This window comes from Stegodyphus dumicola, chromosome 8 (assembly GCF_044657685.1).
Source record: "Stegodyphus dumicola isolate Sdum_Otavi_A_Nest chromosome 8, ASM4465768v1".
In the NCBI taxonomy this organism is placed as follows: Eukaryota; Metazoa; Arthropoda; class Arachnida; order Araneae; family Eresidae; genus Stegodyphus; species Stegodyphus dumicola.
The window spans coordinates 40024756-40044607 of NC_140775.1; the positions used below are offsets into that span (position 1 = coordinate 40024756).

At 32.2% G+C, this 19852-nt stretch overlaps 1 protein-coding gene across 2 annotated transcripts in view; it reads left to right on the forward strand.

Annotated features, from left to right (window-relative positions):
- LOC118205147 (toll-interacting protein-like) overlaps positions 1–19852 on the forward strand; it is a 67313-nt gene that overhangs the window by 8709 nt on the left and 38752 nt on the right. For both annotated transcript variants that reach the window (XM_085821757.1, XM_085821756.1), the window contains exons 3-4: positions 14708–14841; positions 19609–19657. In XM_085821757.1, the coding sequence (XP_085677883.1) occupies positions 14708–14841; positions 19609–19657 (183 nt within the window). The remainder of the gene's footprint in view (positions 1–14707; positions 14842–19608; positions 19658–19852) is intronic.

Below are 19852 nucleotides of genomic sequence, written 5' to 3' on the forward strand. Positions count from 1 at the left end.
GAAGTTTCTTTTTATTAATATAGCCTTCTGACAATTTTATTAAAGGAGAAAGAATATGTGCTGCTTTAGGTATGAAACATCTGTAAAAGTTAAACATGCCTAAAAATCGGCGAAGCTGAGTGAGAGTGGTAGGTTGAGGAAAATCTAAAATACATTTTGACTTTGTCAGGAAGAGGTTCAATTCCGTTTTCACTAAGGTGAAAACCTAAGAAATCAATAGATGTTTGACCAAAGGTGCATTTTGAAACATTTATGCAAAGTCCATATTCCTGAAGTTTGGAAAATAAAGCTTTCAAATGCCTGCAATGTTCCTCAGAATCTTTAGAGGCTATGAGCAAGTCATCGACGAAAGCGTAAACACCTTCTAAATCCCACGTGACTTCATCTATAAAACGTTGAAAAGTCGCGGATGCATTGCATAAGCCGAATTGCATACGGATACTTTCGAATAAACCGAATGGTGTGCATATGGCGGTTTTGTGGATGTCGGCTGGGTTAATTGGTATTTGATGGTATGCCTTAATCAGGTCGACATGACTAAAAATTTTAGTACCGTGCAATGCAGCAGTAAAATCAGCTAAACATGGAATAGGGTATTTGTCTTTTATTGTTTGAGCGTTCAATGCTCGATAATCTCCTACAGGTCTCCATTCCAGACTTCCCTTTTTTGGAACCATGTGAAGTGGGGATGCATAATTGCTGCTCGAAGGTCTCAAATGCCCCAATTGCATCATAGTTTGAAATTCTTGTTTTGCTATTTTTAAGCGATCTGGAGCTAACCGACGAGGTTTTGCAACCACAGGTGGACCTTTAGTTATGATATAATGAACGGTGTTATGTTTAACAGGTTGGTTAGGATCTGGTAATCTAGTAACTGAAGGAAATTCTTTTAAAATTTTGTGATATGGTGTATCACTAAATACAGTTTTTACTGAATAAATGCTTGCATTTTTCACGCAACCGACGGTTTTAAAATGCGTTTTTAAATCTTTGAGACATTTGTTTCTGAGATCAGGCACCAATTCAAAGAAATGGAGAAAATCTGCTCCAAGAATGGGTGTACTAACATTTGCTATAAGAAAAGTCCATGTAAACTGTCGTCTTAATTTGAAATCCAAAGAAAGTGTTTTTTGACCATAAACATGAATAGTAGAAGAATTAGCAGCGAAAAGTGTTTGTTGGGACGAATTCCGTTTTTGAGAATTATTTGCTGGAAGTAAGGACACGTCAGAGCCGGTATCGGCCAAGAATGAAAGGTTTGTTCTACGGTCACGAACGAACAGGCGACGTGAAACTTGAGGAAAAGAATAAGTCGCCTCTATTCTTTGCTGGTTTCGTTTCCCTGCCATGAACAAGGTTTTGTACATTTGTCATCTCTACACTTTTTCCCAAAACGTCTATGATACCAGCAAACAGAATAATCTCTCCTTTTGGAATTGCTTCTTTCCTTATTGCGATCTCCGCGATTTGGCGAGCGACCACGAGAAAGAGAAATGCGATCAATACGTTTGTTTAATTTTTCTATTTGTTTAAATAATTTATCCTCAAGAGACTGATCGACTGTGCGAGAAACGGCACAAGTCCCTGGGGTTGGATTTACTTCTAAAATTCTGTCGGCAATTTCTGCAGCTTTATCTACAGTTAAATTGGAAACCGCTGCCAAAATAGACTGAACAGTCGAAGGCAAATGTTGAAGGAATAATTCTAACATTAAGTTATCAGGAACATTTAAAGATTCTGCTCGACGTTTCATATTTCTAAGCAAATCGGAAGGTTTTCGAGAACCTAATTCTTCTCCAGATAATAATTGGCGAATTTCTTGCTGAGAAGATTCTCCTGAACGATTTATTAACTCAGTTTTAAGCTTTGTATATGGATCAATAGGGTCTGGTTTCATAAGTAAATCCCGTACTATTGATGCAATATCTGGAGGAAGATGAGCAACTACATAATTATATTTAGTAATGGATTCTGTGATAGGTTTGGGGGTGGCAAGAGCAAAGGTACTTTCATGATTTCATTTCAAAGATGGGTCTGATCGGTTATAAACCGGAATTTGGACGGCATGAACACCAGACATTGTGCAAGGTTTTTAAGCCAAAATAAAAGCAAAAATTTAACTAAAGAAAATTAAATTAAATGATAAGTAGAAAACAGAATTATAAAATGATCTATAATTACTACTCATCTGTGATCCGGAGGATGAAAATCGATGTAATCCATTACTTCTGGTTTGGAGATCTTGAGTGATGGCTTGTAGTCAAAACCGAAAGTGCTTGAGAACTGTTCATACGATTTAACACAGTCCAGGTTACCATTATGGTAATTTCCGGTTATGTTTTACCACCAATCCTCGAATTCCGTATCACAGATTATGTTCTTACTGCATTAATATAATATTAACAAGACATAGTGCACAATAAAAATTAAGCTTTATTTAGGAACATCGCGCACACTGCCCGACAGCCTGCCTGTTTCGCTCTGCTCGCTACTCGTAAGAAACTTCTCCTCTAGGGTTGCCACACTTATCGCAAGGCGCGCTCCTTATCGCCATCACCACAATCCCATTACTTGTAGCAATATCTCAGAGCTCATCGAGCATCTTTTTAAGCTTTGTGAACATTCCTGGTGGGATGATGCGTTTTCTGCCTCGTCTAGTACTGGCTAGATCTAGACATGCATGATAAAGATTTACGGCTCTTATATGCGGTTCTTGGCGTACTGTTGCTGCTTTTTCCGGTGGTAAAAGCATACTTTCCGAGTTGACGGACACTGGGCTCGAAGGACGTGTAGTTTGAGCCATGCTGGAAGCTGACTATGAGGGAATTACTATTATAAATTGTGAACAGTTATACTGTGATAAGTTGCACGCACTCCTGAGAAATGTCGTAGTACAGAGATAATTGAATGAAAATGCTTTCTATACGTAGAGAGCCAATTTTTTTTTTTTTTTTTAACGATGAATAATACCAGTATTAATTTCTAATCAGATTAGATGAGTTAAATATAAAATATATAACAAAAAACAAGTACAAACATAATAATAGAATGTTAAGAACAAATAGATTCTATTCAATGCAGTAAATGAAAAAAGTAACTAATATAAGAATGTAACTTATTAAAAACATTGGTAAAATGAAATGAAAAATGTTAGGCCGAATATATATTAAGTCAACTGCGTTATTCAGCACTTAAGAAAATAAGGAATATTAGGCACCTTAATTCATCTCTTTAAACACTAAGCAATTAACTCTGTTTGTCATTAAACTATGCAATGCGTGTGGTATAATTAATCAATTACAGAAGCAAGGAGAATGAGAAGCGGGGACGAAAGAGTAAAAAGTCCTACCTTGGTAGCAGTACTTCTTCCGCAAGTTAGACTATCTCCAAGAGAGAAAATTCTCAATTCTTGTTAAGAAAAGAGTGCAAAAACAATGAAACACTAATCTTATCACACAATATAGAGTCTGTACAAGCTGTTACTAAAATCAAAATTTCACCAAAAGCACTAAAATTGAAGTAGATGACCAATAGAGATGCAAAGTTCACTTTTAAAGTACTTTGGAAGACTTGAGAGGGAATTTCTCTGTCCTGTTTCCGTTTTCTAATTGAAAAAAGAGTGACTGCACAATTGAGGAATATCCACTGTCATAAAAACCGCAAACGTACTAGTGGTGGAGGCTCTTTGTTCGTAAGAGTCCTGGGGGGGGAAGGGGAACGTTGTAGATTCCTTCCTTGTGAGGATTGCTGCGGTGGGTAGAAAGGAGAAAATAAGCCAAATTTTATATTTTCTGAACTATTTGACGGAGAATCTTTTAATTTAGAAATCCTTAATCGTCATTTTCTGCTGATTGTTGTCATCTTTTTTTCATGAAAAAAGGGCTGTAAAAACTGGAGAAACTGCCTGATGAAGAAACCACTAGTACCTTTTGTTATCAACAGCTTTTCTTATCTCTTTGGAGCTCTTTGTCATAGTTAGCAATACGTTCAGGGATGAAACCGTACTTTTTCCTGCAGTTTCACAGATGACTCATCACACCACGTGCTAGCTAAATAATCTTACGTAATTAACGTAATAATAATCTGATCACTACGAAAATAGTTCCAAGGAAAACCTGACACGATTGCGCGTCCGGTGATATAAATCTTGAGAGTAAATGATGGACTAAAAAGCCATGTTGTTCTTCCCTTGCATGAACAATGGCGGACACAAAGGGCTCCCACGAGTAAACTAGAAATTAATTAATAACTTTTTACGTATGGATGATACAGATGATACAGACAATGGAGTATATATATATATATATAATGTTGTATGATCTTAAATCCATTTAGTGTGAATACAAGTTATTACTAGCGTAATTGCTGCAAAGTTAGTTAATAATAATTTATTTCCTAAACAGTATTGATTAATTGATTATATTATCTCCCAAGTTTAATTAAAGTAGAATTATTTTAAAAGTGTGAATCCATACTGGTAAGTTATATTTTGAAAGATGTTTTGAAGTAATTTGAAAGTAAAATGTTAATAATGTTTTAACGGGGACTGGAGTTAAATCATCATGAAGAATAAAATTTCAATTGTAAAAGGAAAAATTAAAACATGTAATCATTGTCATTGATCAAAAATTAGTTGACTTTTCAAGGGGAACAAACCAACTCCAGTTCAATGAACAATAATTGATAAAAATACGTAAATACGAAGGTGTTTCGTCTTTACTCGAGTTATAAGTTAAAGCCAAACCGGCAATTCTAGTCAGGCCAAATATTTCCGCGAATAGAAGGAATTATGAACCAATGCTGATACTCAAAGAACTTATTCTTATGAAGATATATATATATATGCCATATGTAATCACATACATTTTTCCATAGCTTTTTACAGCTTTTTACTCTCATGTATGAAGTAAAAAAGTATTGTAATCGTGAAAAATTTCGGATATCATATTTCAACGAAAATATCCACTTTGACCACTATCGAATGCAATTTAACGATGTTTTTGCTTGAAATCTGTATATATACGAACCGGAAAGATTATAGTGTCCCTTTTACCGGTTCGCTGAGCTCTGTGTTGTTACTTTTACATGTTGCTAAATCGTGCGTTTATTTATTTATTTATTTATTTATTTATTTTTACATTTTGCTTTCAAATTACTTCAAAACATCTTTCAAAATATAACTTACCAGTATGGATTCACACTTTTAAAATAATTCTACTTTAATTAAACTTAGGAGATAATATAATCAATTAATCAATACTGTTTAGGAAATATATTTCCTAAACAGTATACATATATATATATATATATAATACGAATGTATATTTTCAGTTAAACTTCTACCCAATAACTTTAGTAATTCATGAAAGTTAATTTTGCATCTAGTTAATTCAGGAAAATTAGTTTCAATTAGTTGTTTTCAGCTTTAAAAATATTAAAAAAATTTTTAATTAGTTAGTTATTCTCAACTAATAATTGTATCGCCATTAGCAAAAATTATGCATTACTATCCACAACATAGGTTTAAACCAAATACTTAATTGTCTATTGAAGCTTCAAAACGTATTTCCGAACTTCACTTTTTCTCGGCTGGTGTTACCGAATTTGCCCTTGGCGACCTAAAATCGAAATGGAGCCAACAGATTTCCCGCGAAATCGATAACAGACCCTCTGCAAAAATAAACTCATAATCCCGATATTCCATACATATAGTATGTGCAAAAGAGAATAAACTCCGTAGAAGGTGATAAAAAATTAATTTATGGCTTAATTGAAACAAACACAGAAATTAAGCTAAGCAAAACCGTGTAAAAACAAATTGAAATGATAAAATGAAACTTAATTTTCATGTGAAGTTTCAGCGCTGACTCTCCCATTCTAGAAATTTCAATTTGTTTCAGACAAAGACCACATTTAAGGATTGCCATCCATCAATATCCAGTCTTTGTAATCAGCTTGATGAAGCCACAGTTTATTGAAAATGCACTTTCCAGGCATCTCGTTCCTATTGGCGTCGGAAGGGTTGTGGCCTTCCAGGTTGGGATTGCTCCAATTTTGGCAAATATTTTCAGAATCCCCCCCCCTTTTTTTTTTCTCGAGCACCTTCATCATCACTTTCGCCTCTTAAAGAACTTCTGGCTTCGTGCTTTCGTCACAATCTGCCTAAATTTATGGATAACACCTGTTTCGAAAGATTGGGTGAATAGCCAATCAGACACCGATACTTTCGTTCGGGTAGCTATTTTTTTTTTTTTTTTTAATATCGTTTGCAACGCAAATCCGCCAACAGATTGGTTAAGAGCCGTGTAATTTTAATTCCATATTCATGAGAAATCGTAATTCACTCTTAGAATGGCAATAATTAGAAATGATAAGAAATGTCAAATGAGCAAAATTAAGGACCGTTTATTCATTTTGGCCAAAATTAAGGACTTTTAAGGACCAAAAATCATTTTTGAAAAAATTAAGGACTTTTAAGGACCGTACGAACCCTGAAAATGTCTAAGTTAGATCGCAGAATATTACCACAAAATTACCTGGAGTAATCAGAATTGCAAAAGGTATAAACTATATATGACTATCACTATATATCACTATATACGACTCTTGGAAATGTTTTTTTTTTTCTGATGAAATATTGGAAATAATTGTGAAATACACTAACAAATACATTTCTACAATTTCTGATCTATTTAGTAGAGAAAGAGATGCAAGACTAACAGATATCATTGAAATAAAGCATTTATAGGTTTACTTTTATTAGCTGGCATTTTGTGAAGTAATCAACAAATTTTGGAATAACTGTGGTGTACTGATGGAATGAGTATTTAGATGTTTAGAACGGTAATGAGTCTGAAGCAATTTAAATTTCTTCTAAGATGCTGTAGATTTGATGATAAAGAGACGAGAGAAGGAAAACAGATAAATTAGCACTGATTAGAGAAATTTGTGGGAAAAGATAAGTGTAATTATTGCATGGGCAAAATGTTACGATAAATGAGAAATTGGAAGGTTTTAGAGGAAGATGCCCATTTTGCCGGTACATTCCATCAAAATAAATATGGCATTAAAATTTTTGCAGCAGTTGATGCTAAAACGCTTTATACATTGAATTTAGAAATATATGCTGAAAACAGCCCGAATGTCCATTTAGTGTTAGTAATTCCCCACTAGATGTTGTTCTGCGATTATCGGAACCAATTTTCAACAGCGGTCGCAATATCACCACAGGTAATTGGTTTACCTCTATTGATGTTGTAAAAGCCCTAAAAGCCTAAAAACTTTCTTACGTTGGAACAATAAAAAAGAACAAAAAAGTAATACCTCACTGTTTTGTGAAATCTAAAGGAAAAGAAGTACATTCAAGCTTATTTGATTTTTCTAAAAATTGCACTTTAGTTTCATATGTATCGAAAAAAGGCAAAAATGTTTTGCTTGTATCAAGTATGCACTTTGATGATGCTATAGATGCAGAGACTGGAGATGAAAAAAAGCCAGATATAATCACATTTTATAATGATACAAAATGCGGTGTTGATGCTCTGGATAAGATGTGTGGAACTTATAATTGCACTCGCAATACAAGGAGATGGCCGATGATAGTATTTTATTCAATGCTAAATATTTCAGCTATAAACGGACTAGTTGTATTTTTGGGAAATCAGAATACTGTTCAGAACAGGAGAGAGTATTTGATAATACTGATGAAGGAATTAGTCAATGAAGAAGTTGTTAGGTGCATGACTGAACCCAATTTATCGAAGGATTTCCAAATGAGATTTCAAACCTACAGACCAACTGCTGAAGAAGGGAAAAGAGCAAAGGTTCCCAGTAACCAAAATAAATGCAAAAGGTGCTTTACATGTCAAACAAATAAGAAAAGTAGTTTGACTAATATTCCTGCATAAAATGTGCTGAATATTTTTGTTTGGAACATGCAGTAATGATGTGTCAGAAATGTTTAAATAAAAACCAAACTTAAATTTAGAATCGAATTAAAGTATAACTGATTTATTTTGTCATTTTATATTATGTATTTTTATGTGATATTGATTATTTGTGAACAACTGCCATATTTAAAATGTTTTTTTCAACTTTATTAACATGTTTCATTTTGTTTTTAAACAGCATTTTAACCTGTATAATAGTGATTGTAAATAATAAATAAAAATATTAAAAACTAAAAAGAAAGAAAGGTCTGGCTGTAAAAGCCTGGACCTAAAAAGAATAAAAATAGAAGATTTAAAGTAATACAGATCACCAGAAAACATGTAAAATAGAGATGTATCTGACAGATACAGCGTGCCCGATGCCGCAAGTTTCGAGACGCGCCCGGCAAAGTGTTAAAAGTTAATATTTATTGTCCAGAGACATGAAACATGGAAGAATTAATATGCCCTTGGAAAATCTCATCTATATCTCATTAATCTATACCAGATCATTGGATGCTAAATTTTTCCAATAAGAAAAAATTAATCAATAAAGGAAAATAATTATTCCATTCTTATAAAAAATCCTGTTATTATTTTTTAATACTGTTTAGCACTAAAATACAAATGCAGTAGGTGAAATAAATATTGTACATAAATGAAACATTGTGCATGATACTGCTCATGATACATAAATATTTTTCTGCTATCCAGAGCTAAAATAATTTTTCAATATGCTTTAACATCTGTGATAGTATTTGTTTGGTAATATGTTTCACCCTTTTCACAATGTTAGTTCATTTAATAGTGTCTTTGATTTTCACATTTGTAGACACCATCATTTGTGGCATATGTTATGCAATAGTCATGTCCCAGATATGCATGCCATCACTTTTCAGCATTTTTTTTTAATATTTGCATGGTGATCCTAACAATTTTCTTCATTGCTTTAGTCTTCTTATTAAATTTCCTAAAACTTATAGTTAATGAATTTGCAAAAAATTTACAAGGAAAACGCAAAAATCACTTGAAAATTCAGAGTAAGCATTACTGACTGTATTCAGAGCATGCATTACTTACTGAATAGTAACAACTAATGTACTAAAGCTCATGGGCAGTCGTAACATTCTCTTAGAAGATATAAACAAATGCAGTGCACGCATCATGTTTCATCGAACTTGACTTATATTCCAAGCTGGGTCATATACCAAACAAAATCTCTTCATCCAAACAGATTGTATTCCAAAGCAGATGTATGCCGAGTTTGCCACTGTAAATAAATTTAGGAATTTCATTCAAATTACTTTAGCAATACAATTGCACAATAAAATTCATAGTAGTATGAAGAAAGTTAAAATCATTGCAGACACTATTGCTATTAGTAATGCTGAAGCTGAATAAGTGTTCAGCTTGATAAACAGTATTTCCACAAAAAGATCTTCATTTAGTGTCCTACATATTTCAGATTTAATGAGCATCTTTTCAAGTAGATAATTTAATTCTAAATCCCTAATGTTTTTTAAAAGTCATGATTCAGTTTTAGAATCTCCTAAAAGTGAGAGAAGGAAATAAAAAGTGGGACTTCCTGGCATAAATTGTGGCACATAATTATTGTTTTATATAATTTCTGTTATTGAATTTTTTAAAAATCTTTTTAGTTGAAAAATGTTTTCTTGTTTATGTGGAGTTATTTGTATTATGTTTTTGTAAAAAAGTAAAACATTTTATTAGGATTTGATAAGATAAATTGCAATCATTTAATTGAAGTTTTTGGTATTTTTCCATTATGCACTTGTCATGAATTTTGGCATTTTTTTTTTTAAATTGTAACCAATTTTTAGTTATAGAATAGTTTTAATATACATACACACAACGATAACCCAGGTGGTACTATTATTGTATCTCAGTGTATGTTTGGCTTCTCTTTCAAAGGCACCAAAAAAAAATATGACAGGTGCATGATGGAAAAATTTCAAATTTTCAGTATCTCCCAACTATGTATGTCTAAAAGTACTCTTAAGAACTTAAGAAAAAGAAAAATATCTTCATGTTTGTTTTTCCTGAAATCAAAATTTGAATTGAATTTAGGCAAATACCGTATTTATGCGAATCTAATGCGAGATCGAATCTAATGCGCATCCCCATTTTAAAACTTTAAATAATAAAAAAATTGTTTGTCGGCGAATGTAATGCGCATCAATGGTATGAGGAATTTATTGAATCTTATTTTATACAACAATGGATTTATATATGAACTATCAATCAATGGTATGATAATTTTATTTAAATTTAGATACCATATTTTATACAACAATGGAGTACATAAAGTAACAGAACATAGAATTAATCTATTAGTGGGCTATTATTATGTGAAACAATCATTGTTAATTACCACTACCGTATATACGGTACCTATCGTAAAATATGAACATGAAATAAATCGTAACATTTATATCTAGCCAACAGTTTGTACAATCAGTGATTAATAGTAAACGTCTTTATTCACTAATGTTTTCATCACTGGAACCATCACAGTCTCTTTGTCAGAAGCAGATTCATTTCTTCTTTCCTCCTCATCATCATCGTCATCCTCGGCGTTCCAGAGCACGTCATCTTCACTGCTATTCAATGAATTTGAAATGCAGCATTTCTTGAAAGATTTCACAATCATTGGTGCTTCGATGCTTTTTCAGGCAGCAGAAACCCAGTGTGCAATAATGTGCGGTGCGGTGCAGCACGCATAATTTTTCTTGTCGAGGTCAATTCACGGTTTGGCTCACAAAACCATTTTTCATTTTTCGTACTCCGCCTGAACGTACCCCTTAAAAAGTTTATTTATACTAACGTCCAGGGGTTGTAACACAGACGTCATCCCTCCAGGAATGATAACAAGATCACTACCTAGGCTGTGCATCTTCGTTTTTACGTCGTCGGTGAGATGACCACGAAATGCATCAAGACAAAGCATTGATGGTGGATTGGGGAGCCCACTGAGACTGCGTTTCCATACATTTCGGAACCAATCAAGCATTAATGATTCCGTCATCCACCCTTCTCTTGGTTTTGAATCAGGACATCATCTGGGAACAGCTTTTTATTCTTAGGGGTTTTAGGGCATGTTTTCCGTTTGAAGATTAAGAAAGGAGGAAGTTTGCACCCGTCTGCTGTTATTGCCAGCATCACTGTTACACGTTGTTTTTCACATCCCGAAGTTTTGATGATAACTTCCTTAGTCCCCTTCTCCATAATGGTGTACTTATGAGGCATATCAAAACAAATTGGCGTCTCGTCAGCGTTGCCAATTTGCCCCATTGAAAAATTCTTTTTCTTCCGAAGTGTGATGACATACCGCTGAAATGTTAGTAGTTTTCCCTCAAAATCTGCAGGAAGCTTTTGGCATATTGTTGTACGGCGTCTTAGAGATAAGCCCATCCGCTTCATAAACCGATCCACCCATCCACGGCTAGCCTTAAACTCTTGTTTCGGTATTCCAAGAACATCAGCCTCCTCTTTTGCTTTATTTCTTATGGTGTCACTAGTTACAGGTTGTCCATTCTTCCTCCTTTCACGTACAAATTCCAAAACGTTTTCTTCAATTTTAGGGTGTCTTCCTTTGCAAGGGCCAGTGAATTTCTTTTTACTAGCTTTAGTTGCAAACAGTGCCAATTTCTCTTGCCGCCACAAGCGAACATTGCTCTCAGCTACGTTGAACTCTCTCCCTGCCTTTCTATTGCCATTTTTTTCAGCATGAAGAATTACTTCACGTTTGAAAGTAGCGTCATATGACATTCTTCTCTGTTTGCCCTTCATTTCGTGACTACGTACTTTGCAGTTTGTATCCTCTATGCAATAATGTGTCAACGATAAATGTAACGGTAAATGTAGTCGAGAAATACAGTAATCCCTTGTTATGATTTAAATTTGGTTGACTTCATCGGCGAACTTTGCACTCGAATCTAATGCACAACCCAATTTTGAATATTACACTTGGCCAAAAACTATGTGCATTAGAATTGCGTAAATACGGTAGCTCTTTTGTGATTTGCTTTCTTTGATTAATCATATTAAATTTTAAAATTTCTGATGGGGCATAAGCATTGTATAGCTAGGACTTTTAGTTATTTTATTAATGTGGTTTTTAATGCTGGTAGATATAATGTTGATTGAGCAATTAAGTAAAGAATATATAGATGTTTGGAGTTTTTATAACTTTACTGAGGATGTATCAATATAAAAGTTATTAGTCAGAAAGACCTTCAATGTATGACAGGAGAGAAATAAGAGACCTTTAAATGCCATGGTTCAGTTTGTTAGCATAAAAACTTTGATAGTGTATTTGATAAACTTGTATTGGCACTTCAGGTGCTCATAAGTTTGTGACCACGAACACATACATTTATTTCTTTATCGGGCTTAGATGGACATGACACATACAATTATTTCTTTAATGGGCTTAGATGGACATTTTTTTAACAGTTATAATTTATTCATTGCTGTATTACATTGATTTCACAGTGAAAAATGCTTTTATAAATATAATAAAGACTAGGAAGCCCAGCGGTCATACGAAATGACCGTTGTTCTAGATATTATAAATTGTAATTAAAATTATTTGTGCAAAGGTGTCTGCTAATTCAAAGTGACCCAGGGCAGGCGGCGAGGACACCCCTTTCCTTACTGCCCCACGGGGTTTCTCCCTTCGACTTGCTTAATTGTTTAAAGTAGACTGCAATGAAGGAAACACTGGCGGTACATTTTTTAAGAGCCACCGCTAGCTCAATAAATAAAGGTGATTTAAATAATAAAATGTTAATTCACATCTCAAAGATCTCTTTGTACACAACATTTCTAGTGTAGATCTTTCCATCATTTTTAAGCTCGCCTTGCAGGGGACCATCCATTATTTTTTAATTTTACATCCGTTCTTTCACAAATTCTTGAAATGGAAACATATAGTTGACCATGTCCAAATGCAGGCTCAGGTAAAAAAATGCCAACACGCTTAAGCGTTTGGCCCTGAGACTTATTGATGGTCATAGCAAAGGTAAGTTTTACAGGAAATTGTCTACGTCTCATTTGAAACAGCAACCCTGTGCCGTTGCAACTTCATCCCGTTGGCTAGTACAGTTACGCAAGCAACCAATAAACTATCTGCGACAAACAGACAATTAAGCCACATATATGGGGTGAAGTAACATCATCTCCCCCGAAACGGCTGGCTCCCAGGCTTAGCGAAGCACACTGTTGGATTCCGCAGGTCCGTGGCACACCATTTTGACCAATCGTGTCTTCGTGGTACTTTAATTAGCCGACTAATTTTCCCCTACATTTTCCACTTTCTTTCTCGGGTTTTCCCTATTAGAGGGATTTGGCTACGTGCCAAATTCGTTTTTCTCGAATATCTAAGGAATGGTGCCGAGTTGAAATTTGAAACGCGTATCCTCGGATTACAAAAAAATTGTCCGGATCCATTGATACCATTCTCATCTTCGTATGACTTTAATAAGCCGAGATATTAATTAAAAACTGTGGAAACATTAATTTGCGCACTCATTTTTCCGAGTGGCAACAATAAACTAAACACACACTTTAGCTGCTTATATATATAAAGAAGACAACATATCCTTTTTATGTATTTTTGTAAAAAGTGATAAGTATAAGCATTGGCAAAAGCAGAAATGATTTTAATCCAAAAATTATGTCTGAGACAAAAACAATAATCAAATATAAAATTTCAGTGCAGTTTAGATAAATTATGAGAAATTCAAAAATCATGTTTAAAAGGACAAAAATGTCAAACATTGCATATATATTCTTTTAAAGTATCAGTTTTTAGTCCAAAGGGCCTTTGTCCCTGAAGGACTATTGTTTTTGTTTTGCGATTTTGCGTTGAATCACCATAAATGTCCGTTTCACTTTTCAATCTGTTGCCACCAAATGTTCAAGTCCTGCATTATATTATGAAGAAATTAAGTAATGAAAAATCTGCATAAATGTATATATGCCAAATTCGTTTTTCTCTAATATCTAAGGAATGGCGCCGAGTTGAAATTCGAAACGTGTATCCTCGGATTACAAAAAATTCTCCAGATCCATTGATACCATTCTCATCTTCGTATGACTTTAATAAGCCGAGATATTAATTAAAAACTGTGGAAACATTAATTTGCTCACTTATTTTTCCGAGAGCCATCAAATTTTGAATGACGTAATCCTCCTATGAATATGGGCATGTGGAAGACCAAATTTGAAATTTGGAATTTGTTTTATTATTGATGTCATATTTTGTAAAACTTTAACGAATTTTTGATTAACAAACTCAAGGATTTCAAAGCGAGCAATGGCAACACTCTATGGGGGGAAACCTTTTTATCCCTAGCTCGCTGAACTGTGTATCGGAAATTCTAAAGATAGGCTCATTTAAAAACTATTTTGCGACATCTATTGAACTGGATTTTATGGTTTAAGTGTGAAAAACATGATATTTGATAAATAAAGGTAACACACAAAACGTTAAAAAAATGCCCCTTTGGACGTAATTTAAAATCTGAAACCTTTCAAAAATTTTTTTTTACTGCTTTCCTATTTTTATATCCATAGCAGACTATTTGTTAATAAGTATGCCAGTATCACAGTTTTTGTATTCAAAGCCCCACCTTTTTTTTTTTTTTTTTTTTTTAAGATGTAACAAATTTTTTACTACTTACTCAGTTTATAGGTTTTTTTTTGTTCATTACTTCTCTTAGTTAGCCTTCTGTAATTTTTTTTTTAATATTTAGGCTAAATTAAATAAAAATTATGGTATAACACGCATGGATCCCTACGTTCGTCTACGAATTGGACAAACAGTGTATGAAACAAATACTGACTATAACGGTGCCAGAAATCCCAGGTGGAATAAAAATTTTAATTGGTAAGTTAAAATTAATGTAATATCATTGATAAAACTTTATATTGTAAAATTGCTTATTTATATATTTCAATATCTAATTGGCCCCGTTTTTTAAACAATCATTTCTTCATGAATGCAATATATTTTTGTAAACCAATCTTTTGATGGTAATCAACAAGCTCAGCTTGCATTCAAGTTATACACTGCAATGGGTGCAGACGAATACAGCTCTCATTATAAATTTATGACAGACAAACGTTACACATATTTGGGAAGAAAGAATTGCTTAGTATCATAACTACTGAAGGTTTAATTGTTATAAGGATGCTTCATACATAAACATTTAAAGTTTTGTATTACACTGCAAAATAACAAAAATTTTTAATAAAAGATACTCTGCTTGATGTTCGCATCATCAATATGATTACATGACAGTTAACATGAAATTTATTGTGTATTCAAGAATGAATTTACAGGCTAAAATCAATTTTACATAAATTAAAAACTGCTCGAGCTGTGCTCGTGTGCCGTCGAGTGCATCGCAAGTTGTAGCGTGGAGAGTCTCGAGAGTATGTGGAGTTCCGAGAATGACCAAGTAGTGCTCAAAATAAATCTATGGAGCAGTTATAAAATAAAAGCTTTTTATCTTGGCTACATTTTTAGCTTGGATAATGTAAAATTCATCGTTAAATTTGTAATTAACTCATTTTTTATTGGCAGAAATGTCTTTTGCATATAAAGATTATAATTTTTTGTTTTTTTTTCCAATTAAATCATAATCATTTTAATTACCATAATATTTAATCTGAAGCAGTCTTGCAAAGAATAAGATTTTACTTTAGAAAACTTTTCATACACTGTGTTAGTAATTTTTTTTTTTTTTTTTTTTAAGTAAAAATTCTCTAGCATATTTTAAGAAATTGAGTATTTGTGTAGATTGAGAACAAAGGAAATAAAACATATAGCTGACTCTTTAAATCACTGTGTATATACATATGTATAGAAAGCTTTATGTGTAATAAATATCTTTTAAATTATTATTAATGAAGAAGAAAATTTAAAAAATATTTAATAAAGACAAATGTATTTGGTTATGTGATCATACAACATTTGAAATAAATGTGATTTTCAGTTCAGATTGACGTATGGGAAAAAAAAACATATTGTTTCAGAAATCTGATGTTGTTAAACAAATCCTCTGTTTAAGTTTAATATATGTGTTAAATTATCTTTATTAGGTATAAAAAATGCAATTTAAGTTTTGTCATTTGGTAAACTAAGAATTAATAACTAATGTAGAATAAAATAATTATGTTCTTTGGATACATATTTTTTATAAAACAATGTATATTTTTTATATTTAACTACTTGCATATAAGCACAACCACCCCAGTTTGGCAAATTTTAATGGAAGGGGACAATAACTTTTTCTTGGTAAAAAATTATTTATTACATATATAAATGTTATTATGTACATATTTTATATGCCAACTATGTATTTATTCCAAAAAGCGATCAGTAAATGTTTTACAAACAGTCTTTTGTTCCACTGGAAATTGTGTGGCGATCGCTTTGAGACGAGGTTCAGAGTATCGTTCCTTTAGCAATTTAGCAGCGAAATACTGTATTCCTGCAGAAATTTTATGTGACTTTCTTCCACTGTAAGCAAATGACATAAGCACATATTTTTAAATCAAATTTAAAACAAGAAATAATTTTGATTTGTCTATAAAATTTAAACACACACACACATACAAAAAAGGAGGGATAGAAAGAAAGGAAAAGAAATGAATCCCAGAATGGTGATACCATTTTTAAAACTGAAGAACTGTCATGCACGATTGCCTGAAGAATTATTATGTGCGTGATTGCCAGAGTTTGGCATATTCTGAAACTTTGGTGATTCCTACTAATGTGATATTGCAATAAAACAGAAGTCTAATTTATATAATTTCTTTAAAATATTAATGTTAATTCATATTTAAAAATATTGTTTTTCCTTCATAAGTGTTCAAGTAAGTTTTTTTGTGATGTAAAGAACAATACTAGTCAGTTATGATTGGAAACCTATTATGAAACCACTTTTTCTAACAGCATTTAACAAAATCACTGTGGTTCTGCTTAGGCTTCATTTATTAAACTATATATTTTGCCTTTCTGCTTTATTATAGCTTTAGAGAAAAAGGATTTGCAAGGAACTAAATCTAATGAGTGAAGTATAACTATCATATAATTAATTGCTCAAACCACTACAAAGCAAGCATATTCATTGCACAAATTTGAAAATAATCCTTTGCTTGTTCATATCTTCTGATGAAATTTATGTTTGCTGATTACATGGTTCAGTGTCTATGTGGTTACTGACAGAATCCATACACATCATGGTTTTTCTGACTATCAAGGTGATTAGGGGTTATTCTGGGATGCCCATAATTATCAGTATTTTCAGTTGTCATTCATCTATTGTTAAATGATTAAACAACTGGTAGGCTAATAGACCAAAAATATTGTTGAGTGTGTACGGGTTCGTAATGGGTTGAATGCACAAGTTGATAAAAAGTTGATAAAATTTATTCTTATACTAGAAAATAAAACAAAATGCTGAAATTTCCTCAGAGATATTCATACAATATCACAATATCTCACAGTAGTTATATTTTGAAGTACTAAAACATTAAATATAATTCAATTCAATGTAGAGAAAGCTAATCTGATCTCACCGTGAATTCGCTACAATCAACAAGAACTAAGTAAACAACTGAACCGAAATGTTTCTGTCCAGCTTTTTAAAGCTTTTTAATCATGCACGAGAACATTGTGGTAATTTATATTATCTTGAGGTTTCTGGAAAGCAAAAGACTACAATTACGAGGTATCAATTTATTAAATGTTAAATGCGTGTGCTCCTGTATTTTAACTTTTCTGTTATAGCTTTCTTTTCAAATAAGTTTCGTGCTGCATTGCATGGGGATATAAACCAATTTTAATTAATTCTACTAAAAATAGCTAAATAAATACAAAATCCATAACAATATCTTGCTGGAAGTTTTAAAAGTGTTTTGTGAGTTTGGCAACAAAATTCAATGTACTTTTGCTGTTCAATATCATTTCTTACATATAAATCTTTCAGTAGACTTGCAAAACACATCAAAAGTGATATTAAAAACATCCCCGAGAGATGATGCCAGAAATCAATTGATACAACCTATATATCATTTAGCTGATTAAACTAGCTGTTAGAAAAAGTGGTTTCATAAAGGGTTTCCAATCGTAACTGACTAGTATTGTTCTTTACATCACAAAAAAACTTACTTGAACACTGATGAAGGAAAAACAATATTTTTAAGTGTAATTGTTGGAGATTTTTTTGAAAATTTTTACATAACACTTTATTTACCATATGATGTCAACTTCTACCTGTAACCAGTGTTGTTAAATCTGTATTTGGCATTAAAAAACAGGAAGTTCAGCATATTTTCCATATTTAAATGACTTTTCACAAGAAAAATATTAATATATTTAATGTTAACTTCTACCGTTTTATCAAGTGAAATGGTAAACTTTTAATGAGTAAGTTTGATGTAGTCTTTGTTACATGCAGTATTATTAGTCTGTGTGAAAAGGTTAACTTTGCTGTAATCCTTATTTTCAAACCATTTATTTTGCTGTATTCTTCCCCCCCCTTTTGTCATTGTGAGCTACAAAACTACTGTATCATTTTCTAAAGGTTATCTGCCTTTCTCTTCTTTGTGAAGTATTGTTTCTGAATATGTAAAGTATATTATATACAAAGATTAAAGTATTTGATATAGTAAGAAATAAATTGTAAATTATCTTTGAAGCTTTTAAAGAGAAACAAATAATGCGAGTCAAAGGATTTTTGGTACTTTCTGATTATTTGCATCCCCCAACACCACTGAAAAGCAGTGAAATAGTATTCATGAGGCAATGCGGTATATTGCCAAAGTGCCCGAAAGTATTTATGTGCCAATGCAAATGTGCATGCAATGCATGTCTATTTATATAGATTTGCTCTTTTGAAATTCAGCCATCATTTTCTCGGTTATAGTTTCTTTTTACATTGATTATAGTTGTTTTTCTGATAATGGATCATAATGGGAAAATGAGTTTGCTGGCTAAAGAAACAGAAAGTGTTGTATTTCTGAGAAAATATGGCATTTTGTCAAACAAAAGGAGATGCAAAATTCACAATCTATGAAGATGTTCTTAAATGACTAAGTTTTATGAACATGAGATGTAAAAAATAGCAAGCATAGTGTTAGAATGTAGGTCAGAAATTAGTTTGGAGGTAACCGTATCTTATTAACTATAGTTAATCACTTTATTTAGTGTTGCCAGTGAACACTGCCAAATTTTTAGAGTGGTGTGATTTTTCTTAAGCAAAAACAGGTCATTGTATATGTAAGGAGATCAACAATCGAAAGAATTAGATTTCTTAAAAAAGATAAGTGTTTTATTTGTGATGTTTCTTGCTTTTCAAATTTTATTGATTGATTGTTCTTTTATGGAAATTTTAATATACTGCTGTTTTGAAAATGACTTTTGAATTTAGCAGATTAGTTATAAATAAATTGCCAGCAGTTTGTGAATGTTCTCGAAAGTCGATGGTAAATGTGTTTACATTTTGATGGATGTGCAGATAATAAAAAGAATTATCAGGCATTCATTAATTCCTTGAATATATTGCTGTGTTTAGAAATATAACCGTATTTTTAAAAAAAAAAATATTTATTTATTTTTTTAACTTTGCAATTTCTCTTTTTCTAGCTATTTCTTACCCAATGATACTTGTATCGATATTGAAATATATGATGAGGTAAGTCTTTATTAGCTTTTTATAATTTTTTTGTTTCGTTTAGTATATATATTTCTTTAAACATTTAAATCTATTTCTAATTTGCTGCTTTAATCTTTTCGAAAGTCTTACTGTTATAGTATATAAAATGTTTAAAAAATAATATAGTTCAGAATTATAGCATTGAAATTATGATCATGTTATTAATAATGATAA